We start from the raw sequence: 25,636 nt of genomic DNA, 5'->3' as shown, positions 1-25,636 counted from the left end.
ATAAACACATTCTTCATCTATATTCACCAGTTGTTAACCTTTCTTTGCCACATTTGTTTTTCTCCACATAAAGCAGTTTCTTATTGCTGCCATAAAGAATTACCACAGACTTAGTGGTCTGAAACAATACCAATTTATTATCTTATAGTTCTGGAAGTCAGATATTCACAATGAATCTTACAGCGCTAAAATCAAGATGCAAGTAGTGTGTTCTTTGTGGAGCTCAAGAGGAAAATCTGTTCCTTGCCTTTTCCAGTCTCTAGAATCTTTTTTTTTTTTTTTTAAATCACTCTGACCTCTGCTTCTATGGTTATATCTCCTACTCTTGACTGTCCTTCCTAACTACTCCTTATAAGGATCTTTGTGATTACCTTGGCACATGTAGGTAGCCCAGAATAATTTTCTCATTTTAAGATCCTTAATCACACCTGCAAATTCCCTTTTATCACGTAAGAGAGCATAGTCATAGGTTCTAGGGATTAGGATGTAGACATCTTTGGGGGGCATCTACCACATATATATAATCTTTTTTCTTTGCAGACATCAAAGCACTTCACCCTTCAATACTTGGGTATGTGTCTAAAAAAAAAAGAACATTCTGCTACATAGACAAAATATAATTTTTTTACATATATATGTAATAGTGCAGTATTATCTAGTATATAGCCAATATTGAAGTTTTCATATTTGTCTTAATAAGGTTCTGTATTTAGAGCTTTTTTTTTTCTTTAAATACAGGGTCTAAAGAAGGATCACTCATTGCATTTACTTGTCATGTCTTTTTAGTTTCCTTTAATCTAGAGAGGTACTCCAGCCTTTTGTCTTTTATGCACTGGCATTTTACAGGTGTCCAAGCCTTTTTTTTTTTTTTTTTTTGGCAGAATGCCTTTGTGTCTGATTTTCAGCTTTTGATTAAAGTTTAAGCATTTTTGACAAGAATACTGTGTAAATGATGTGTCCTCAGTGCATGTCTTTTTGTCACATTATTGATGATGACCTGTTTGATCATTTGATTAAAGTGATGCCTGGCAGACTTCTCCATTGCGGAGGTACTTTTTTACCTTTGTAAATAAAGAACTTTATTTAATTGACTGTGATCTGAAAATTTGAAATACATGTTTATTAAATTAATTGAATAAAAGCTTCCTTTTTTATATTAAAAAGCAAGTAAGTTTCTTCATTTAAAAATACAAAGTTCTCTTTTGATTTATGTTTCCTATGATTATTTTCTTTTTCACTGATTTGATGGAAAATAATTTCTCTCTGCTTAGAACTTTTCACTGTGAAATAGGTTTATATACTTTATCTACAGATGAAATAAAGTGATGTCTGGGATTTGCTTCATAATAATCCAGTGGTGGGGCGCCTGGGTGGCTCAGCATCTGCCTTAATGCTCAACACATGGGCCCCTCAAATAAATAAATAAATAGAATCTTTAAAAAAAGAAAGAAAGAATAATCCAGTGGTGGTAGTGGGAGATAAAAGAATAGGATTGGCCAAATGTTGATTATTATTGAAGTGGGATGATGGGTGCACTGGGGTTCATTATACTACTGTTCACTATTTTTCACGTTTGAAATTGTTTATTAAAATATTTTTAAAAATGAAAAGTGAATAGACATTTATGAAATTCTGAGAATCACAGAGATTATTAGGTATCCAGAACCTTGTGAAATGCTGGACCATGTGTGCCTTCATTAAGCAAATATTGTTCGGGTACCTGCTCTGTGCTAGGCACATGGTTGGAGTGGAAGATTCTAACGTAACATAGGCATTGTCCCTCTTTAAGGAGTGAAAGACACAAATGGTTGTAAGGCAATGGGGTGGCTATAATAGAGGTATATATAAGGCATAGGGATGCATAAAGGAGAAAGTTGATGTAATGGCAGTCACTCTTTGTAAAAGAAATGACACATGAACTAGGTACTTTGATGTGGGATGGCTTTTTGCAACTTTGTGTATATCTTGTACTGTAATGAGGGTACCTTGATTTTCTATCTCTTCTGGAGTCGGTTTGCGTATTTAATATTTTCTCATGAAAATCATTCCGGTTTGGGGGGCTCCTGGGTGGCTCAGTGGGTTAAGAGTCTGACACTTGATTTCGGCTCAGGTCATGATCTCAGCGTTGTGAGATCAAGTACTGCATGGGGCTCTGAACTGGGTGTGGAGCCTGCTTAAGATTCTCTCTCCCCCTCTATTCCCCACCCTCCCCAGTTGCATGTGCACTTGCTCTCTCTTTCTCTCTAAAAAAAAAATCCTCCAGGTTTTCAGATTTATTTGTAGAGTTTGGCAAATTTATCTCGCAGTGTTTTTAAGATTTATTTATTAATTTTAGAACACGTGCATGAGCTATGGGGAAAGGGAGAGGAGAATCTCAGGGCTCGATCCCAGGACACTGAGATCATGACCTGAGCCAAAATCAAGAGTTGGACACTTAACCGACTGAGCCACTCAGGTGTCCTTATCTTGCAGTTTTTTAAACAAAATATATTTCCCCTCTGTATCTGAGATTATTTCCCTGCTATTATTACTTGTGTATTTGTTTTTTCATGGTTCATGGCAGTAACTTAGTGTTTACTGTTTTTTTTTTTGCAAGTAATGGTTTACCTTTTTATATTTTTTAACTTTATATAATGAAATCACCCACCTCTTTCTTTTTGTATCTAGTTTTTATTCAACATTGTTTTTATTCTAAGATTTTATTTATTCATTTGAGAGCAGAGAGAGAGCACAAGCTGTGGGGGGTGGGGGGCAGAGGGAGAAGCAGACTCCCCGCTGAGCAGGGAGCCCTATGTGGGCTGGATCCCAGGACCCTGAGATCATGACCTGAGTGGAAGGCAGGTCCTTAACCAACTGAGACACCCAGGCGCCCCTATTCAACATTGTTCTTAATATTTACCTATGATGCTGCTGTAGTTGACTTATTTTCACTGCTATATGGTATTCCATTATATGAATTATCACAGGTTTTTTTTCCCCCCAGTCCATTTTCTTGGTAGACATTTGGGCTGTTTTCGGTTTGGGGCTATTAAGAACATTATCATGTAGGTCTGTTGGGGCATATACAGACATATGTCTGAAGGTCTAGGTCTGTGGTAGAATTGCTGGATCACAATTCTGGTTCTATAATTATGTAGAACTTCAAATTTACTAGATAGTAATGCCAAACTATTTGTGATGTTGCCCCAGTTTATGTTTCTGTCTTCTTTTCATAACTTTCTTTTTTTCTGCTTTTGACTTTTATTTTCTTAAGTCTTTGGAATTCATGGTAGTATGTTCATTTGTTACTCAGGAGTTTTCATCTGGCTGACTGTTTTGGGGTTATGGTTTTCTTTTTCTTTTGTGTATTTGTATAGATGCTGTGCTGGTCCCCTAAATTTTTAGTTATTATTCATCTTTGCAGCAAGTTCAGCTTTTATTCCTCCCTAGCTGGCCAATGGGGATGAGCAGCTCTTCAGAAATGAGCAGTGTTCCTTCCAGTTTAGAGTTGTTCTCCTCTGGATCCTTTGTAGGTGCTTCCTGCCAACATTGAATACCAGTCTGTCTCCTGGTAGTGGTATTACGGACTGTTCCGGGAGGCTTCCCGCAGGCTTCATTCTGTTGGCCTCAAGGTTTCAAGCTAAGAGTTGTTGCTGTGCTCCTTCAAGTGTTCCCTGTGCTTTGAGGTTTTGTGAGATGTTTTGTTTGATTCTCACTGCACTTGGCAGCCCTCCCTTGTTTATGATTATGGTCAGGAGGATAAAGGTCTCCTAATCTGTTTGACGAAGGCATTTGCATTTCTCTTTTTCATTCATTTTTTTTTAGGGTGATTTTGAGAGGACAGAGATGATCTATCCTGATTCCATCATATTAAAACCTGAAGTTTTGTTTTTATTTTCTAATGAAGAACACTTGTAATGCTTTGTCATAAAATGTGATGTTTGGTGTAGTCTCATAGTTACTGGTGTAGTTTTTGAATGTCAGTGTGTTTGTTGGTTGGTGGTGTGTTGGTGGGTGAGGTCTGGAGCCGATGGCCAAGAAAGAATTCTTGAGACATCTTTGGTGCAAAAAGGTGGTTCTATTAAAGCACGGGGACAGGACCATGGGCAGAAAGAGCTGCTGCCCCAGGATTGTGAGTAGCAACTGATTGTATACTTTGGGGTTGGGAAGTAAAGATCAGGGAAGTTTCAGAAGGATTTTCATATGTTAAAAAAGACTCAAAGGATACTGGACGCCCTGCTCTTGTCAAATGGAGGTTTTTGTTCCCTCTAGCAAGGCATTAACATGAAGACTGTTGGGAGCTTCCTGGAGGAACATTATACCCTACCTGCCTCAAGTATTTGTCAATGGGCTGCAGGTTATAAGGATACTTATTTTTTTTTTTTTAAGATTTATTTATTTATTTATTTGACAGAGACACAGCGAGAGACGGAACACAAGCAGGGGGAGTGGGAGAGGGAGAAGCAAGCTTCCCGCCAAGCAGGGAGCCCGATGTGGGGCTCTATCCCAGGACCCTGGGATCATGACCTGAGCCGAAGGCAGACGCAGACGCTTAACCGACTGAGCCTCCCAGGCGCCCCAAGGATACTTAATTTTAACTGTATTTCCTTCTGCCTTTGTTTCCCACATCAGTTATCATTACCAATTAAGGAAATTTATTTCTTGCTTACTGAAACCTATTTGTTTATTGTTTTTAAAATCAGGAATGTGTGCTGAATTTTTGTCATCCAGGAAGATGATTGTGGTTTTTATTTTCTTTAATCTTCTAACATAGTAAATTACATTAGTACATTTTCGAGTATTGAATCAATCTTGCATTCCTTCTTTTTTTTTTTTTTTTTTAAAGATTTATTTATTTATTTGAGAGAGCGAGAGTACATGAGAGGGGGGAGGGTCAGAGGGAGAAGCAGGCTCCTCGCCGAGCAGGGAGCCCGATGCGGGACTCGATCCAGGGACTCCAGGATCATGACCTGAGCCGAAGGCAGTCGCTCAACCAACTGAGCCACCCAGGTGCCCTCTTGCATTCCTTCTTAAGATAAATTCCCTTACGGACTGCTTTTTCTCCTAGTGAGAGCTCACATTTCTTTTTTCTTCATGTATTTCTAGCAATTTTTTTTATTAACTACTGGACATTGTGAATATTATGTTGTTGAATGCCTAAATTTTGCTGCCTTTAAAGAGTTTTAAATATTGTTTTATTTTGCATTTAGGTTACTTGTGGGTCAGCTTGATTCTTTTGAGGTTTATTTCTGAGTTTCATACTACATTTGACCTACTAAACTCAGGAACAAACCTTTATTTGTAAATATACCTTTACTGTTAAAGTGTGACTCTTCTGGGGTCTGTATTGGACGTCTGGGTGTCCACTGAAATTCTACTCAGGCTGCCTGGAACTTGAATATCTCCCAGCCTTGTGATAGCTCTGGAATTCACCTTATAATTCCCACAACATTGAACAACAGAATCAAGAGGACCCCCAGATTTCTGGGGCGGTTTTTCTGTGTAGCTTCCTTCTTTCTGATACTCTGCCCTGCTAATTTCGGCCCCTTAACACTCTGCGGTCCGACTCCTCTCCTCAGCAGGACTGCAGGCTTCGGCCTGACATCCCTTCCCCCCAACTCCCCCCACCCCCACGGCAGCATGCCACAGTTTCAAAGTGCCTCCAGGCAGAAACCTGGGCAATTGTAGGGTTTGCTTTGTTTCTCTCCTCTCCATGATCTCAGTTCAGTGCTCATTACTCAATGACTGAAAACATTTATTTTACATATTTTGTCCTGTTTTCTACTTGTGCCCGGAGGGCATGCCTGGTATCAGTTACTCCATCATGGCAGATGGTACATTCTTTCAGTAGACTGCTGAATTTTTTTTGGTAATGTTTTATTTCACATTCATTACGTCATGTTTATAGTGAGGTTGGTGTATGGCCATGGCTCTCATCTGTGAGTGATACTACTAGCCTGGCCCTATTCCTCTTCCTGGGTGGGGGGTCAGAACGCAAGGGGGGATTTCTGTGTGCACCAGTGACTAGGAGCCACGGTTGAGAGCACAGGAATTGCAATGCAGTGGGCTGGAGTTTTCCTCACCTCTTCCTCTGGGCTTGCTTTCTTCACTTTTGGGAACGGGCTTCCACTATTCTCCTAAAACGAGTTAAGAAGCTTTCTGATGTAGGCAAGAGCGTTAAGGTTCGAAGCCGAAGGCCAAGAAAGAATTCTTGAGACGTCTTTGGTGTGAAAAGGTGGTTTTATTAAAGCACGGGGACAGGACCCCAGGGTAGAAAGAGCTGCAGTGGGGTCATGAGGAGTGGCCCATTATATACTTTCAAGTTGGGAGGGGGTCAGGGAGAGCGTAGGTCTCTAAGGAATTTTTTTTTTTTTTTAAGATTTTATTTATTTATTTGAGAGAGAGAATGAAAGAGAGAGAGCACAAGAGGGAAGAGGGTCAGAGGGAGAAGCAGACCCCCCGCTGAGCAGGGAGCGCAATGTGGGACTCGATCCTGGGACTCCAGGATCATGACCTGAGCCAAAGGCAGTCGCTTAACCAACTGAGCCACCCAGGCGCCCGGTCTCTAAGGAATTTTGGAAGCAAAGTTTCCAGGACCTTGAGGGGGCTAGCTATTGTTGGGAAAAGGTCATTTATTACCATCTAATAAAACCTTAGTCCTGAGACCCATCAGATGTATATCAGTGGGTCATATGCTTGGGGGGTGATTGCCAACATGTATCTTGGGGGTTTAGAGATAAAGGAAGTTTCCAAAAGAATTTTTATATGTTAAAGTGGACTTACAGGATCCCGGAGGAGGGGGAGCCTCAGGCTAGGATTGCCTTTTGCCCTTAGCAAAGTATTAACATCCAGGCGGTTGAGTCCCTAGAGGAAGGTCACTCTGCCTGTTTCAAGGACTTGTTGGTGGGCTATAGGTAGTAAGGAAATTTAATAATTTTTCTTCTGCCTTTGTTTCCCACATCACTTTCCATCCTTTCCTGTACCCTGGAATAATTTAATTATTAGGAACTAACTCTTCTTGAAGTTTGGTAGAACTCCTACTTAAAACCAAATATGCCTGGTCTCTTTCAAGTAGACCTTTGTCTCTAGTTATTTTGTATAGTCAGAATTTTCTGTGTCAATTCGGGTAATTTATATTTTCCTAGAAAAACTGCTTATTTCTTTTACATTTTCAAATCCTTTTAAGATAAAGTTTCAATAGCATGCAAATAATGATCTTTAAAAAGTCTTCAGGCATATCTCCTTTTTCATTTCTGTTACTGTTTTTGTTTTGTTTCTTGAATGGATTTGGCACAACTTTAATTCTTTTAATTTTAATTCTTTCATTTAAAAAAATGTTTACTTTGCCCCTTTTGCTAACTTCTTGATTTAGTTGCCTTTTTAATGTATGTTTTGTTTTGGTTTTGGTTTATGGCGATGGCTTACCCTTGCTCTTAAACTTACTATGGCTTGCACTTAGTTTCTCTAGGGGCTTTTTTGGGGAAGAATAACTCAAAATTACTGCAGTCTTCTCTTGTACCCATTTTTGTTTTTATTTTTAGGTAAGCTCTACACCCAACGTGGGGCTTGAACTCTCACCCCCAAGATCAAGAGTCACATGCTCTACCAACTGAGCCAGCCAGGCGCCCCACTTGTACCTCTTTCCATTGCATGTTTCAGCCTCCTAGTTTTGGTGTTTATCTGATCAAGTGATACATGAGTACAGAGTTTAACATTCAAAGAAAGTCTACCTTAATCACCAATTCCAATTCAAGACCTCTCCACACAGATCAGTCCCTGCTGTCGGTTCAACGTGTACCTTTTAACAAAACCTTAACCCTTTTCTGTGCTATTTATAATCTGTATCATTCTTAAAACAAAAAACAGTATAATGTGTGTTTGTAGGTACACAGTACATACATAAATGGTATTATACTGTGTTTATTTTTCTTAACCTTCCCTTCTCATTCAGTATGTCTTGGAGAGATCTTTCCACATCAGTACATGTAGATCTACAATATAGAAATTTTAAATAACTGCCTAGTATTCTGTAGTATGTGTATACCATAGTTTAGTCAACCATCTACCTATTAATGAAATTTCGGTATTTCCAGGAATCTCTTCTTCCTGCTCTATAAGCAGTGCTGCTGTAAGACATTCTTATACATTCTGTCTTGTGTGCATCTGTGACTATGACTTCATAAGAAATGGAATTAAATGGGCCATAGAAATGTATGCTTTTATGGATTTTGCCAGTACGCCCTTTAGAACATGTATTCCAATATACATTCCTTTTTCTGTATCCTTGGTCTACTTTTATTACTATTTTTGCAAAACTGATACATGAACCAAAGTAACTTGTTTTCTATCTGGTTTCTAGCTTCATAAAATTCTTAAAAGTTCCTGATCCGTTGTTAGCGTCTTTCTGTGCTATAATGAATATTCTTCTTTTTGTATTTTTTTTTCTGTATATGTTTTTACTATCACTTGAATATAATTTTAGCAGAAAGGGAAAGTGAGCACATGTCTTTAGCCCTCTGTCCTGAGCTGTCATGGATGCTGGATTATTGGCCATGACTACTACTAACTTGCTCTTGCATGCCAGCCCCTGCATTCCCACAATTCAGATTTGTGTTTCATCGTAAATCTGTGTGTCATGGTCTTTTGGGGCAACTTGTAAAAGCTTGAAATGGCAAGTATAAACTCAGTGAATGCTGAGGTTCTATTATACTTTGTGCAGAATGGTAATTAAACAATGTAACCTTTTCTGAGAATCATTATTAAATCAGGGAATCTGTTAACATTAAAACATATAATAGTAATGATTTTTGAAATTTTTATTTTTAGGTGTTAGAATATTTAAATGATCTGAAACAGTATTGGAAAAGAGGGTATGGATATACTATTAATAGTCGATCCAGCTGCACCCTGTTTCAGGATATCTTCCAGCACTTGGACAAGGCAATTGAACAGAAACAAAGGTAAAACTTAAAAAAATTTTTCTGATGTGTATTCTCTTGAGTGCCCAGTTAAGCTTCTGGAAAATGTTCTGTGATGGGTGAATTTTTAAAAATAGGTTTTGCTTGTGTTTTAAAAAAAATATTTTGGGCACCTGGGTGGCTCAGTCGTTAAGCGTCTGCCTTCGGCTCGGGTCATGATCCCAGGGTCCTGGGATCGAGTCCCACATCGGGCTCCCTGCTCGGCGGAGGCCTGCTTCTCCCTCTCCCACTCCCCCTGCTTGTGTTCCTGCTCTCGCTCTCTCTCTGTCAAATAAATAAATAAAATCTTTAAAAAAAAAAAATTTTAATATAATATTTAGGCTTACGAAAAAATTAGATGACATAATGTGAGTTATAAGACGTTTAAACCCTTCGTTCAACCCAAGAACTCAAGCATTACTAATGATTGGCATGTGCAGTGGTTGATTCGCTTTTCCTGCTGCCTCTTGCCCTCTCTACTCTTTATCCCCTGTGACTGCTACTCTCAAGTTGGTGGATGTCATTGCTTTGCCTCATTAAAAATAGTCTTTATTATAAATGTATGTGTTTAGTTTGCTTAGTTTTGCTCAGAGTCATGCTCATTGTCTTCTGGGACTTGCTTTTTTTTTTCCTTCAGCATTACATTTATAATTTTCATCATGATGTTGCATATACTATAAAATCAAAAAATAAACATTTTTACTATAGTATAATATTCAGTAATGTATGATATTCAGTAAAGAAGTACCACAGTTTATAGCATCTTTTCTTGTCAGTGGACATTTGGGTAGTTTCTATTTTTGCTATTATAAATAGTGTAATTGTACATGGCTTCTGGTAGGAATTGCAAAATGTTTTTATTTTGAATGAGAGTTTCTCATGGAAAAGTCTTTGTTAACATTCATACTCTACAACTTTTCAAGGTTTAAAAAAAAACTTTTCGTAATTTAAACCTGTGATAGAACCTAACTAACCCCATTTTATTTGACAAATAGCTTCTGTGAAAACTTACACATTCATAATTAGAGGCAAAAATGCTATAAAGATAAAGACAGAAAGACTGAAGATTGTGTATTTTGTTTGCAGTATTAAGTTTTATACGTACATGGAGAAGAGAGAGAGAGAGTGTGTGTGTGTGTATGACTCTAGTTTATGGAATTTTTTTGGGTTTGATGGGAGTTAGGGACGAAAACTAGATTGAGTATTTAGTTTTTGCTACTGGACACTTTTCTTGGGGCAGAATAGTCAAAGCAGGTTCCGTCTTTGATAAAGGCATTAACTTCTTTCCTACTTAGTTTTATGAGTGGTTTATAACCTGTCAACTACATAAGATAACAGATTTTTGCTGTCTGTTCATTGTTATCCTGTTGTTGAATGTGAGGAATGGCAAACTTAAAATTGTGTCAGAAAGATTCTTAAATAATTTTTGCAGAATTTGCTACTGCAGTTTGATACTAGATTTAATGTTTAAGAAGTTACCATTGGTGTTTCAAAATGAGTATTTTTGTACACTGAAAACTATGAAACATTACAGAGAGAAATTAAAGATGACCCAAATAAATGGAGAGATACACTATCTTTATGGATTGGAAGACAGATTGATGATCTGTAGACTGAATGCAATCCCTATCACAGTCTCAGTAGGTCTCTGTAGAAATTGAGAGGCTTATTCTAAAATTTATACAGAAATGCAAAGAACCTTGAAGAGCTAAAACAATTTTGAAAAAGAACAACAGCACCAAAAACATAATTATCTCACTTCAAAACTTACTATAAAACTGTAGCCATAGACAAATAGATCAATGGAATAGAATCAAGTCAATAATAGCCTCATATATGATCAATTTGTGACAAAGATGCCAAAGGAATGTATTGGAAAAAAGGATAGTCTTCAGTAGATGGTGCTGGAACAATTGGATATCTGTATGTTAAAAAATGATACTTAGACCCTTAACTTCATAGTATACACAAAAATGGGTGATACATTTAAATGTAAAATTGGAAATCTTTCAGAAGAAAATGTGGGATCAGCGAACTAAATATAAGATAAAACTGTGAAACTCTTAGAAGAAAACATAAGAGTAAATCTTCACAATCTTGGATTAAGCCAAGATTTCATAATAAAACACTCACTCAAAAGCTCGATCCATCAAAAAATTGGTAAAATGGACTTCATCAAAATTAAAAATTTTTATGCTTCTCAAAACACTCTTTGGAAAATGAGAAGATAAATTGTAGATGTAGAGAAAATATTTGCAAAATATACATATGTGATTAAGGATTTGAATCCAGAATATATAGAGATGTTACATCTCCAGTAAGGAGACAACCCAGTTTTTAAAAAGAGCATGAGATTTTAACAGTTAAGTGGATGACAAATAAGCACATGAAAAGATGCTCATCATCATTAGATATTAAAACCACAGTGAAATACCACCAGTGTACCCCCTAAACTGGCTGTGAAATAATAGAAAAAATATATATTGGTCTCTGCCCCAGGTTCTTGCCATAGGGCTCCTGAAGCCATGTAATTTCCTGGGTGATCAGAGTGTCTTTTGTTGTAATGAGGCAGCTTTGGGTGGGACCCTGGACAGCTCCAGGAGGAGAGCTGTCCTGAAAGACCAAGCCATGAGTAGAAGCGTGAAATTTTTACCCCGAGCCCCATTGTCTTGAGAAGGGAGGGGGGCTGGAAATGGAGCTAATGATCAATCATGCCTATGTGATAAAAGTCCAAAAAAGTTTGAGATTTATGGAGCTTCTGGGTTGATAGATAAACAGGTAGCAGTGCTGAACGAGTGTCTTGCCTAAAGAGGGCGTGGAAGCTCTGTGCCCCATCCAGCATATCTGGCCCTTCCCATCTCTCCCATGTGGACATTCGTCGATCCTTCATCATATCCTTTTATAATTAACTGGCACATGTGTTTCCCTGAGTTTTGAGAGCTGCTCTAGCAAGGAGGGAGTTGTGGGAACCTTTGATTTGTAAACAAGCTGAACAGAAGTAGTGGGTAGCCTGGGACCTCCTACTTGCCATTGGTACCTGGAGGGGACGGAGGAGGTGGTCTCATGGGACTGAGCCTTTCGTGGACTCAGATGCTGTCTCCAGGGACACAGTGTCAGAATGGAATTAAATTGCCCGATACCTAGCTGGAACACAGAGGACTGCTTGGTGTGGGGAAAATGCCCCACGTGTTTGGTGACCAGAAGTGTCAGAAGTGGTAGGAGTGTGGTGTGAGAGTAAAGCAGAAACACAGGAGGAAAACACTGGGTGTTTTCTTTATTCACTGGCTAAAATACAAAAAAAAAAAAAAAAATTGTCCCAAATGTTGGCAAGAAGAAACTGGAAACTGTATACTTTGCTGGTGGGAATATAAAATTAAAACAGCCACTTTGGAAAAGTTTGGTAGCTTCTTAAGTTAAACATATAGGGGCGCCTGGGTGGCTCTGCCATTAAGCGTCTGCCTTCGGCTCAGGTCATGATCCCGGGGTCCTGGGATCGAGCTCCGCATCTGGCTCCTTGCTCAGCAGGGAGTCTGCTTCTCCCTTTCCCACTCCCCCTGCTTGTGTTTCCTCTCTCACTGTGTCTTTCTCTGTCAAATAAATAAATAAAATCTTTTAAAAAAAAAAGAAGTTAAACATATATCTACCACATGATATAGCAAATTTAGTCCTAAGTACCCTATAGAAATGAAGCTACATGTCTCTTATGTGACTGTTTACAGTTTTTAGATATGAATAATACTACAGTCAATAATTCAAATACCCACCAACTGATAGATGGAGAAACACAATGTGGTGTGTCCATGGGATGGAATACTACTCAGCAATAAAAAAGAATGACTGCTGACAGATGCAACAAAATGAATGACTTCAAAAACATTATGCTCACAGAAAGAAACTGGTTGCATAAAACTATAAATTGAATGATTATTTTTATTTGAAATTTCTAGAAAAGGCCAAACTTTACAGATGAAAGTTTGTCAGTGGCTTCCTGGGTCTGGACATGAGAGTGGAGATTGACTGCAGATGGGTACAGGGAAAGTCTTTAGGGCAACAGAAGTGTCCCAAACTGAATTGTGAAGTTTGCACACACAGCTCCTTTATTCACTAAAATTCATCTAACTAGGGGTACTTGGGTGGCTCAGTTGGTTAAATGTCTGCCTTCTGCTCAGGTCATGATCTCCAGGTCCTGGGATCAAGCACCAAATCTGGCTCCCTGCTCAGCGGGGAGCATGCTTCTCCCTCTCCCTCTGCCTCCTCTCCCATGCTCATGCTTGCATGCTCGCTTGCTCGCTCTCTCTCTCTCTCAAATAAATAAATCTTTAAAAAAAAATTCATCTAACCCAGCAATTAAAACCAGGTGGATTTTATAGTAGTTCCATTATACTTAAATAAAAATTTTAAAACCATACGGGTATTTAGTAAAAGGGAAAAGGGAAAGAATGAAATAATGTTTTGGTAAAAGTGGGAATAATTTTTGAAGAATTTACTAATTCAGAAAAATGGAGTCGTTCCTTAGAATTTTTTACAAGATGACTGCAGAATGCTTATGACATGTAATTACTAAAAATATGTTTTAAAATTATTAGTTCACGTTACGGCCTTAATAAAATATACTGTAAAGTAATTGAATATTAAAAAAAAATTAGGACTCTTGCAGTTCCGTAGAGGTGATCTGGATTACTATAAACGGGACAACCTCATTTTTTTTAATAGAATTTATTTTTTAGAGCACTCTTTGGTTCACAGCAAAATTGAGTGCAAGGTAAAGAGGTTTCCCATATACCCCCTTCCCCCACATGTGCACAGCCTTCCCCACCTACTACCTCACACCAAGAGTCTTTTTAAAAAAGCAGTTCTGAGAAATAGTTCATCATATAGTTCATCATACAGTTCACCCTTCTAAATTTTATGATTCTGTGGTTTTTAGTATCTTCAGAGTGGTGCAACCATCACCACTATTTGTTTATTTTTTAAAGATTTTATTTAGAGAGAGCACACGTAAGTAGGGGAGGGGGGTATGGGGGGCACAGGGAGAAGGAGAGAGAGAATCTCAAGCAGACTCCCTGTTCAGCGCGGAGCCTAAAGCAGGGCTCAGTCCCACCACCCTGAGCCAAAATCTAAGATGCGGACCCTTAACTGACTGAGCCACCCAGGCACCCTTCTCTGGGAGGTTTTATTTGTTTTGTTTTTATTTATTTTTTTAAAGATTTTATTTATTTGAGAGAGAGAGAATGAGAGAGAGCGCACCTGAGAGGGGGGAGGGCCGGTGGGGGGAGGAAGACTCCTTGCTGAGCAGGGAGCCCGATGCGGGGCTCGATCCCAGGACTCCAGGATCATGACCTGAGCCGAAGGCAGTTGCTTAACCAACTGAGCCACCCAGGCGCCCTTATTTGTTTTGTTTTTATCTTAAAGTGAAATTCTAATTTTTAGCTTTTTTTTTTTTTTTTTAAGATTTTATTTATTTGGGAGAGAGAGAACGAGTGAGCATGACCTGGGGGCGGGTGCAGAAGGGAAGGGAGAAGCAGACTCCCTGCTGAACAGGGAGCCCGATGTGGGGCTCAATCCCAGGACCCTGAGATCATGAACTGAGCCGAAGGCAGATGCTTAACCAACTGAGCCACCCAGGTGCCCCTTAGCTTATTTTCTTATAATTTGCTTATCTCACTCACAAATGAAATACAGAAGGAAAAATGCAACTGACTGATTGTGAGGTAGTAGCTGACTCTGTACTCAGAAGCTGACAAAGCTAATTTCTGTGCCTGGTTTGTGGAATCAGGCGCAGTATTAAGAGAGGCTAGTGTGACGCTGTAGGCAGGTACTTGGGTTTGGTTTGAGTCCTGGTCCTGCTTTATTGATGCTGCAGATTCCTCACTTCTGAAAGGGGGCTCTATCTCCTGAATCACAGGGTTGTTGTGATAATGAAATGAGATAATGTCTTTAGAGCACGTAGTATAATGGGATGTTTTCATTGGCAAGATGAGGAAAGTCTACTCCTTTTGCATGATTACTCCTTTATTTGTGAATTGAAAAGAAGATTCATTCAACAGTATTTTAAAACACCTGCTGATACATGTCAGGTAGTGTTGTAGGACGTGGAAATAGTGATGAGTATGACAGACTCATTGCACTCATGACTCTTACTATCTAGAGAAAATAGAAATGTATATAAAAGCCCTGGGTAATGGTGTAACTGTTCATGTGAGATTGTGAGACAGTATAAAAGATTAAAGGAAGGAGGTTTTGACCTTGTACGACAGGAAGTCATCTCCTTTTTGACCTGAGTAAGGAAAGTGAGCAATAATTGTGAAGAAACTAGCAGGTGCTTTTCAGGAACCAGTTGACTCTGTACAAAAAGACTGATTACGGTTTTAAAAAATACTTATATAGCTGAATCAAGATTAAATTGTCTTAAATAGATGAAGAAAGTGTATTTAGAGACTTCTGTCAGATTTCTTTCTTTCTTTCTTTTTTTTTTAATTTTATTTATTCATGAGAGACAGAGAGAGAGAGGCAGAGGGAGAAGCAGGCTCCCAAGGAGCAGGGAGCCTGATGCGGGACTCGATCCCAGGACTCTGGGATCATGACCTGAGCTGAAGGCGGACGCTTAACCATCTGAACCACCCAGGTGCCCGAGACTTCTGTCAGATTTCTATCCAAAACCACATTGATACTGATTTTATAAGCAGTTAGGGTTAGGGTGAGCAGTTAGCTAAGAGTACTTCTAAAGAAAACTGACATACACTCAGCAAAGAGAATAATAGGATTAAAAAAATTAGTAGACTTTGTTTTTCAGGGCAGTTTTAAGTTCACATCAAAATTTGGGGTGGAAATTATAGAGTTCCCACATACCATCCCCTCTTCCACATACACAGTCTCCCTCAGCATTAATATCACACATGAGTGTGGTAGAATAAGATTATAATAGTCTTTTACCTGTGTACTTTTTCTGATCTGTTCCATCAAAGCATTAACCTTTTTTTCTTCTGACTCTTAAAATTTTTCTTGTGTTTGGATTTAGAGTCTGTAAATGAGTATGTTTATATATGAGCAATATTTTATCTTTACTGTTGTCTGAGGGAAATGTCTTTCACTTAATTCTGTAGTCCCCAGACTACCCTTGCTTTCCCTGTTCCCTCCATCCCACACTGAGATGCTACTGTGTTCAAAGGTAGTTTACCTTTTTATATTAATGTTAAATCAGGGATAGTCTTCAGTGTTTCTGTTTCTTCAACATAATTTTATTTTATTTTTTTTAAAGATTTTATTTATTTTTTGACAGAGAGAGAGACAGCAAGAGAGGGAACACAAGCAGGGGGAGTGGGAGAGGGTGAAGCAGGCTTCCCGCTGAACCAGGAGCCCGATGTGGGACTCGATCCCAGGCCCCTGGTGTCATGACCTGAGCTGAAGGCAGACGCTTGACGACTGAGCCACCCAGGCGCCCCTCTTCAACATAATTTTAAGAGCATGGCTTTACTTTCACAGAAAAACCGAAGATTGCAAATAATGTTAAATGACAAGTGTCAGCATTTTGACTGAGTATAACTGCCTTTTAAGTTCAGGGTCCTTGACTCTTATTAGGACTTTGAATTTTATTTTCTTTCTTGAACCATCACAATAGTGATGGGATTAAAGTTAAAACCAGTGCATCTACTATTTAAGCAAATTTAAGTGGCTTTTTTTTTTTTTTAAAGATTTTATTTATTTTCTAACAATGAGAGAGACAGTGAGAGAGGGAACACAAGCAAGGAGAGTGGGAGAGGGAGAAGCGGGCTTCCTGCTGAGCAGGGAGCCCGAAGTGGGGCTCGATCCCAGGACCCTGAGACCACGACCTGAGCCGAAGGCAGACGCCCAACAACTGAGCCACCCAGGCGCCCATAAGTGGCTTTTGCTGTTTAAGCAGCTGTGATTAGAAAAGCAGATTGGTGGGGGTGCCTGGGTGGCTCATTCGGTTAAGCATGTGACTTCAGCTCAGGTCATGGTCTCAGGGTCCTGGGATCGAGCCCCACATCGGGCTCCCTGCTCTGCGGGGAGTCTGCTTCTCCCTCTCTGCCCCTCGCCCTGCTCCTGCTTTCTCTCTCTCTCTAAGAAATAAATAAAATCTTAAAAAGAAAAGCAGATTGGATTTACAGAAGAGAGGAGACCTATTGGATTTTATTCTACTCTTTTCTTCCCCTTTGCCTCTGTTGATGTATTTTTATCTTTGTAGATTGGGGAATTCGATAAGGAATTCAGTAAGCAGGAAGTGTCCCACTTTTTTAAAGTAAGGTTTAGGGGCGCCTGGGTGGCTCAGTCGGTTAAGCATCTGCCTTTGGCTCAGGTCATGATTCCAGGTTCCTGGGATGGAGCCCCACCTGGGCTCCCTGCTCAGCAGGGAGTCTGCTTCTCCCTCTCCCTCTGCCTGCCACTCTCCCTGCTTGTTCTCTCTCTCTCTCTCTTTCTGTGTCAAATAAATAAAATCTTTAAATAATAAAGTAAGGTTTACATTCTGAACTGAAGTTGCTAGCCTCATGAGAGCTTTCACTTCATCATGGGTACTCTCCAACACCAAAATTAACTGCTGTAAGTATTTGTTACTGTCATTAAAGTCTCATTAACTTTTGTCTACCTTTTAATTGACTCAAATCTTTGATATTTTCAGAGTTCACTGTTGAATAAAGGTATGGCTTTTTAATGTTGTGTAGTTCCATATTTTAACATAAGATGGCAGCGTTGAAATACACGTGTAGTGGCAACAAGTGATTCTTTTTTTTTTTTTAAATAGCTCTTTTGGTCAATTATGTAGCCCACGGGAATGGTGGGGGGATTTGTCTTTTCACGTACTTAGAGATGTGTGCAGATTCTAAGTCCTCAGCTGCTTGTCGTTTTGCTCCCTTTCTGAAGTCAGGGTTCCGTGGAGACTAATCAGGCGTAGCAGGAAACTCTGTTAGTGCTGCTTGTTGAAAGAAACTGTCAAACTAAAGGTTAAAAACAGAACCAGGCTGGCTGGGCTCTGAGTTCAGTTTCCAGTTTCCAGCTGGTTTCTGGGAATACTGTGTGACTCTTGGTGGACTGCAGGCCTGTGATGTCGGACCTCCATTTTAGTGTTCACTCCTCAGTGAACAAGCCCGCGGTCCAGATGGGGGCCGAGAATGATTAAAGGAATCTCTGACATCCTCCCTTTTTCTCCTATAGTCCCTATTTTCGTCAGTGCTGCCATCATTCTCCCAAGGTGTCCGAGCCACAGACTGCATTATGCTTGACTCTGCCTCCCTCACCTACATCTACTCACCTGGTTGTGTTCCCGTTTTGTTGTTTTGTTTTCTTCCAGTTTTATATCTGCTCCTCCCACGTTTCTTTACCCTCACTGCTACAACTTCAATTCAGGCTAGTATCTTTCTCCTAGATTTTAGCCCATGCCCTCTAAGTGCTTCCCTGATTTCGGTGTTACTCAGACTCTCCTCCAGTTTCTTATGCAGGCAGTAGAGGGTAAACATTGAAATTACTGTCTCAAGGAACCCATGTTCTAGTTTGGAGGATATTTATGTAATAGCACTAAAACACTTTTTTTTTCTTTTTTAAGTGCTAAAGGAGAATTAATTTGATCTGTGGAATTTGGTAAAGGCTTTATGGGAGAAGGAGTCTTTGAGGTTGATCGCTGAAGACTTCTTTCCCCAACCTCAGCATATCCACTCTTAATACTTGGCTTAATTTCCTAAAAACAGTTTTATTGACGTATCATTGATGTAAAGTGAATGGCACACATTGAAATTGTACAGTTTGACGAGTGTTTGCGTGTGTATGTATGCGTGAAGCCATCACCACAACCAAGATAACGAAATACCCTTCACGTGCAAACACTTCTTTGTGGTTCTTCCCACCCTCCATATGCAGACCTGATCTGCTTTCTCTCACTATGGATGATTTTTTTCTGGACTTTTATATAACAGAACCGTATACTTGTGTACATTTTTTGGTTTGGCTTCTTTCAATCAACATAATGGTTAGGAGGTTCATCCGTGTTGTGGGTATCAGTGGTTCACTCCTTGGTAAAGCTGAATAGTACTCCGCCGTATGGGTATGCCTCGGTTTGTCAATCCGTTCTCCTTCCGATCCATATGTAGGCTGTTTCCAGTTTGAGGATGCTGTGAATTTTGGTTGTCTTGGTATGGGCATTGCTTCTCTTGGGTAAGACCTAGAGATAGATTAGCTCAGTCATATGTAGGGGACTATTTATGTTCTGAAGACACTGCCAGGCTCTTCCGTCCGTGTTTGAGAGCTCAGCTGTTCTACGTGCTGGCCGAAGCTTGATCTGGGAGGGCTTTTTAATTTTAGCAATTCTAGTGGGTGTGTAGTAGTTCCTTATTGTAGTTCTAGTTTGCATTTCCCTAAACACTGTTGTTGTTGGCCATCTTTCCGCGTACTCATTTACCATCCCTGTGTTTACTTTGGTGAAGGGTTTGTTCACATCTTTTGCCATTTTGTAATTGGGTTGTTTATCATCTTCTATTATTGGATGAGTGCTTTGTATATCTTCTAGGTACAAGTCCTTTCTCAGATTTATGCCTTACAGATAGATTATCCTAGTTGTGGTTTGCCTTTTTGTTTTTATAATACTGTCTTTTTTGGGCTGAATTTGCCCCACTATCGAAGCAGTTCCTCCTAAGCATCTGTTTGGTACCCTGTAGATTTTGAGGTTTTCCTAGTCTGGCTTATGGAAACAGACTTTTCCTGGCCCTGTGTTAGCTTTGGGAAGTGTTTTCACCTATTCTTTTCCAGTGTTTTCCCTGGGTTTGGAGAGTTTTCTCGCAAGCATGTGCTGATCGGTACCAGCTGAAAGCTTGAGGGGAGTCCCTGCGCATCTCTCTTCTCTGGAACTCTGCCCTGTGAACTCCAGCCAGTGTGGCCTCCCTAAATTCTCAGTCCTGTCTCACCTGCTCAGGAAGATTGTTGTGCTCCGTCTGGGCTCCCCCTCCCTGTGCTGCTTCCTGGAAACTTGGCGGTGAGCTGCGAGAGGCCTTAGGGTTTATCTTCCCTCGCTTGGACTCTGCTTAGTGCTGAGTGTCTCAGAGCTACTACCTCATTTATTATTTCTGGCTTTATAGGAATTGAAGGCAGGAAGGTAAACCCAGTCCCTGTGGCTGGAAGAAGTTATTTCTATTGTATTTTTGCTGGAGAAGAAACTATGCAAAAGTCATTTTAGTTCTACATTTGTGCTAAGCTGTCAAACTGATGCTTCTTCAAATGCCTCATTGGAGCTGATGTTTCAATCAGATGTATAAGAAGACTTACAAAATATGTATTTTTCCCTGGTAATTTTCTTCCCAGAGCATCTCCTGTCTCTGGCACTTCGTGTTTATTTGTGTGCTTACGTAAGTATGGGAATTGTCTGAGTTGTCTAAAGCTCGATTTGATATTCCTGGATCATGTTTAAAAACACTTTGCGTGATACTAGTTGAGTGTGAAACATGAATTAAGAGCTTAGAAAGATCTAAGCTGAGGACATTTAGAGGAAAAACATACGATTATTAGTTGTTTTTCTGGTTGAGCTTTTTGAATGACTTTAAGTACCTTCTTGAGGTATTTTACCTAAATCGAACACATACATAGTCCTTGATCCTCATTTAACAACATAATTTTGGACTTCAAATTAAATTTCATTTTTTATTGAAGATTTAATAAAATCTCCTTACTGACTTACGTAAGTAAAAGGGGGCTGTTTGAAGACCTACATTTTTATCCTGCTAGGTAGCATTCATACGCACTTGTCTTTTTCTTATTTTTAAAATGAGAGGGCTTGGCCACATCTCAACCCTCAAACATTAGGATCCCAACTGTGTCTTTGTATATATACATTAGTACAGATTACTCATTTGTTTTCTTATATTTGTATTCATAGTTTACATTTTCCAGGGTTTTTTTTTTCTGTTTTAAAGCTAAAATGTGCCTGTCTTTTACGGTGGTTTTGTCACGTTTTGGAAAATTTGACATTCCAAGTTTAATGCCTTTTTATCAGAAGAAGAGAGCGGAGTTAAAGGTGTCCTGTTTCCTGTCTTTGTATCCCTTGTTCTTTGGGAGACCATTCTGCTAAGAGTGCTAAAGAAAGAATAGTCATTACAAGTTGGGGATGTAAGTTAATTTGAGAAAATGTGACTAATAGAAATCTGTGTTAGGGGTGCCTGGGTGGCTCAGTTGGTTAAGCGACTGCCTTTGGCTCAGGTCATGATCCTGGAGTCCCTGGATCGAGTCCCGCATCAGGCTCCCTGCTCGGCAGGGAGCCTGCTTCTCCCTCTGACCCTCCCCCCTCTCATGTGCTCTCTCTCATTCTCTCTCTCTCAAATAAATAAATAAAATCTTAAAAAAAAAAAAATCTGTGTTAGTTGATGGATCAGAATACAGTCAGAATACAGAAAGCACAGAAACAGAAAGATGCAAGAAAAATAGGTAAGTTCAAAGCAAATTATAAAACATCTGAATTATTAATTTGAAGTTAAGTATGCAAATATTAAATGTTAATCTGTTGAGATATTTTAAATATAGGACTCACTAGGGAAAAATCATTAGACTTCCCTGGGGTACCTGTGATTGATGCAGGAGATACAGACAAGTGTGGGACAGAAGTTTAGTGGACTGTTTCTCAGGATGTCAGACTGAAACCATACCGAGCACAGGGATTCTGGGGATGTTAGAGAGTCTGAAATCCCATAGCTGGATTCGTATTTTTATGGGCTTGTGCATTTCTCTGGGAGGAAGTCCCATTCCTTTTGGCAGATTCTCAGTGGTTTTATGTCCCCCAAAGTTAAAAGCACAGGTGCAGTAGGTATTGAACATGCCTCACTACTGATTGCCTTGGCAGGTCCTCCTCTAAAAAACGTTTACATCTTTTTACCAAAAGACTGCATTCATTTGTTAAAAACCTGGTCCTTTCTTTCATGGCATTTTGAACCTCCCAACTTTGTTTATGGAATGGTTATGACAGAGAAAGCTACACGGTATCATAGAGTGAACGTAGCAATCTTTATGCTTTCAGCAATCTTCTGAAAAAAATTATGTGCAGTGGTCTTAGGAATTGAGTAAACTGAGAAGTGATTTTTTCCCCCCACATTCTTTCCCCCTTTATCCTCCCATACATGATACTCTCTTTTATTCCGGCCCTCCACGCTGACACACACACTCACTCCCTTACTCCCTCATTCAGACACACACGTTCCTACCCATTTTCTGTTGCCAGTATTTTGGGCTTAATCATGGAGCAGCTTTGCTTTGAAGAAGTTTGGGAATGAAACCCAGAAAAGTTCTTATGCACCCTTAGGACTTAGGTGTATTCAAGGAGAAGCTGGGGATTTGATTCTTTCAAATACCTGTGGGGCCTATAGTAACGAGTAAATCAATTCCTAGCAGATGGCCTAGAACACCTGTAAGATTTATTATCTGCTATAAGACAGCAAAGAGCAGTGTGTTCTTGAAATGAAACCAACTTCAGATTAATTACTGATTTACTATATAGAACCTGGCACATAGCTTTAATGGCTTCTGATGAAAGTTGGACCTTAAATAAATACTCTTATGTGTTTGCTTTGATGTCTTTACAGTTACAGAAACAAACAAAAACCCCTTATTGTGTGTGTGTACACACCAGCTCCACAACTTTTAACGTCCACTAATTGAGGATATCCAAGTCCCCACTTTGAGTGTGCAGATATAATTTAGGATAGAAATATAATATGTTGGGGCACCTGGGTGGCTCAGTTGTTAAGCCTTCTGCTCAGGTCATGATCCCGGTGTCCTGGGATCGAGCCCCGCATCGGGCTCCCTGCTCAGCGGGGAGTCTGCTTCTCCCTCTCCCACTCCCCCTGCTTGTGTTCCCTCTCTTGCTGTCTCTCTCTGTCAAATAAATAAATGAAATCTTTAAGAAAAAATACCATATGGGGGCGCCTGGGTGGCTCAGTCGGTTAAGCGTCTGCCTTCGGCTCAGGTCATGATCCCAGAGTCTTGGGATCGAGCCCCGTATCGGGCTCCCTGCTCGGCGGGAAGCCTGCTTCTCCCTCTCCCACTCCCCCTGCTTGTGTTCCCTCTCTCGATGTGTGTCTCTCTGTCAAATAAATAAATACAATCTTAAAAAAATACCATATGTTTTTCTATTTAACATTAATGCTACTTAACTCTGTCAAAGAAAATTGAAATTTAAGTAAGTCTTAAAAGGGGGCAAACAAGGTGTAAGCTTGAGCAGCTGCATAAGGGGGATTATACTGACTCTTTGGAGGGAGAGTATACTTTTTGGTCACATATTTTCCCATGGCAGTAGTTTGTTTCTTTGTTTTTTTAATTAGTGAACTTTATTCTTTAGAGCAGTGTTAGGTTCATAGCAAAACTGAGCAGAACGTACGGAGTTCCCCTACATTCCCTCTGCTGCCCCAGCACAACCTCCCTTCCTGTTGACACCCCACACCACAGTGGGACCTTCATTGTAACTGATGACCCTCCACTGACACATAATCATCACCAGTCTGTGGTTTACACTGGGGTTCACTCTTGGTGTGACACGTTCTCTGGGTTTGGACAAATGTATACTATCTTCATAGTTTTGCCTTTTCCAGAATGCCGTGTTGTTGGAATCATACAATATGTAGCCTTTTCAGATTAGCTGATTAGCTTCTTAGTACTACGCATTTACGTTTCCTCCACATCTTTTGATGGCCTGATAGTGTGTTTCTTTTTAGCACGGAGGAATATTTCATTGTCTGGATGTACCACAGTTTATTTACCCATTTACCTACTAAAGGGCATCTTGGTTGCTTCCAGGTTTTGACAATTATGAATAAAGCTAGTATTAACATCCCTGTTCAGGTTTTTGTGTGGATGTAAGTTTTTAATTCATTTGCATAAATACCAAGGAGCACAGTTGCTGGATTGTATGGTAAGAATATATTTAATTTTTTTTAATTTAATTTTATTATGTTATGTTAATCACCATACATTACATCATTAGTTTTTGATGTAGTGTTCCATGATTCATTGTTTGCATATAACACCCAGTGCTCCATGTAATACGTCCCCTCCTTAATACCCATCCCCCCACCCCCTCCCCTCTAGAACCCTCAGTTTGTTTCTCAGAGTCCATGGTCTCTCATGGTTTGTCTCCCCCTCCGATTTCCCCCCCTTCATTTTTCCCTTCCTACTTTCTTTTTTTTTTTTTTTTTGTAAGAAACCTCCAAACTGACTGTATCCACAGTGGCTGGATCATTTTGCTTTCCCACCAGCAATGAATGAGAGTTTCTGTTGTCAGCAGTTGGTATTGTCAGTGTTCTGGATTTTCACTCCTCTGATAGGTGTGTAGTGGTATCTCATTGTTTTAATTTGCAATTCATAATGATTTATGATGGCTTTTCATATGCTTACTTGCCATCTGTGTATCTTTTTTCGTGAGGTGTCTGTTCAGGACTTTTACTCATTTTTTAATTTAGGGTTGGTTGGTTTCTTATTTTTGAGTCTTAGGAGTTTTTGTATATTTTAGATAACAGTCCTTCATTAGATAGGTCTTTTCCAAATATTTTCTCACAGTCTGTGACTTGTCTTTTTATTTTCTTGACATTGTCTTTAGTAGAACAGAAGTTTTTAATTGTAAATGTCCTTTTTTTTTTTTTAAGATTTTATTTATTTGAGAGAGAGGGAAAGCTAGAGAGCACAAGTGGGGGAGAAGGAGAAGCAGGCTCCCCGCAGATGTGGAGCTTGATCCCAGGACCCTGGGATCATGACCTGAGCCGAAGGCAGAGGCCCAACTGACTGAGCCACCCAGGTGCCCCAGAAGTTTTTAATTTTAACGAACTCCAGCTTATTAATTATATCTTTAATTGGTCATGCCCTTTGTGTTGCATCTAAAAAGTCCTTGCCATACCAGGGGTCATCTAGGTTTTATCCTATGTTATCTTTTAGGAGTTTTACATTTAGGTCTGTGATCCTTTTGAGTTAATTTTTGTGAAGGGTATAAGGTCTGTGTCTAGATGCATTTTTTTTTTTTCATGTAGATGTCCAGTGCTCCAGCTCCATTTGTTTGTTGAAAAGTTGTCTTTGCTCTATTGTATTGCTTTTGCTTTGTCAAAGATCAGTTGACTATATATATGGGGTTCTGTTTCTGGCCTTCTGTTCTGTTCTGTTGGTCTGTTTGTCTATACTTTCGCCAGACCACATTATCTTGATTACTGTAACTTTACAGTAAGTCTTGAAAAGTTGTAGTGTCAATCCTACAACTTTGTTCTTCTCCTTCAATATTGTGTTGGCTTATCTGGGTGTCTTGCTTCTCCATATAACTTCAGAATCAGTTTGTTGATATCTACAGAATCACTTGTTGGGATTTTTATTTGGATTGTATCAACTCCATAGATGAAGTTGGGAAGAACTGACATTTTGACAGTATTGAGTCCTATCCATGAACATGGAATCGCTTTCCATTAATTCAGTTCTTTGATTTCTTTCTTAAGAGTTATGTAGTTTTCTCATATAGATCTTGTACATATTTTATACCTAAGTATTTCATTTTGGGGGTACTAATATAAAAGATAATGTGTTTTTAATTTCAAATTTCCACTTGTTTATTGTTGGTATATAGAAAAGCAATTGACTTTTATATATTAATCTTGTATTCTGCAACCTTGCTGTATGTACTTATTAGTTCCAGAAGTTTTTTTGTTGATTATTTGGATTTTCTACATAGACAATCATGTCAT

General features: G+C 39.4%; 1 protein-coding gene across 8 annotated transcripts in view; it reads left to right on the top strand.

Moving 5' to 3' along the window:
* MINPP1 (multiple inositol-polyphosphate phosphatase 1) overlaps nucleotides 1-25,636 on the top strand; it is a 125,857-nt gene that overhangs the window by 11,289 nt on the left and 88,932 nt on the right. For 7 of the 8 annotated variants that reach the window (XM_035008563.1, XM_035008565.1, XM_035008568.1 and 4 more), the window contains exon 4: nucleotides 8,806-8,939. The exons of the other annotated variant lie outside the window; for it this stretch is intronic. In XM_035008563.1, the coding sequence (XP_034864454.1) occupies nucleotides 8,806-8,939 (134 nt within the window). The remainder of the gene's footprint in view (nucleotides 1-8,805; nucleotides 8,940-25,636) is intronic. 8 annotated transcript variants of the gene reach the window in all.

The sequence above is a fragment of the Mirounga leonina genome, unplaced genomic scaffold, assembly GCF_011800145.1.
Source record: "Mirounga leonina isolate KUSES-001 unplaced genomic scaffold, KU_Mleo_1.0 Mir_152, whole genome shotgun sequence".
Taxonomy (NCBI): Eukaryota; Metazoa; Chordata; class Mammalia; order Carnivora; family Phocidae; genus Mirounga; species Mirounga leonina.
This window is presented reverse-complemented; position numbering and strand designations above follow the sequence as displayed.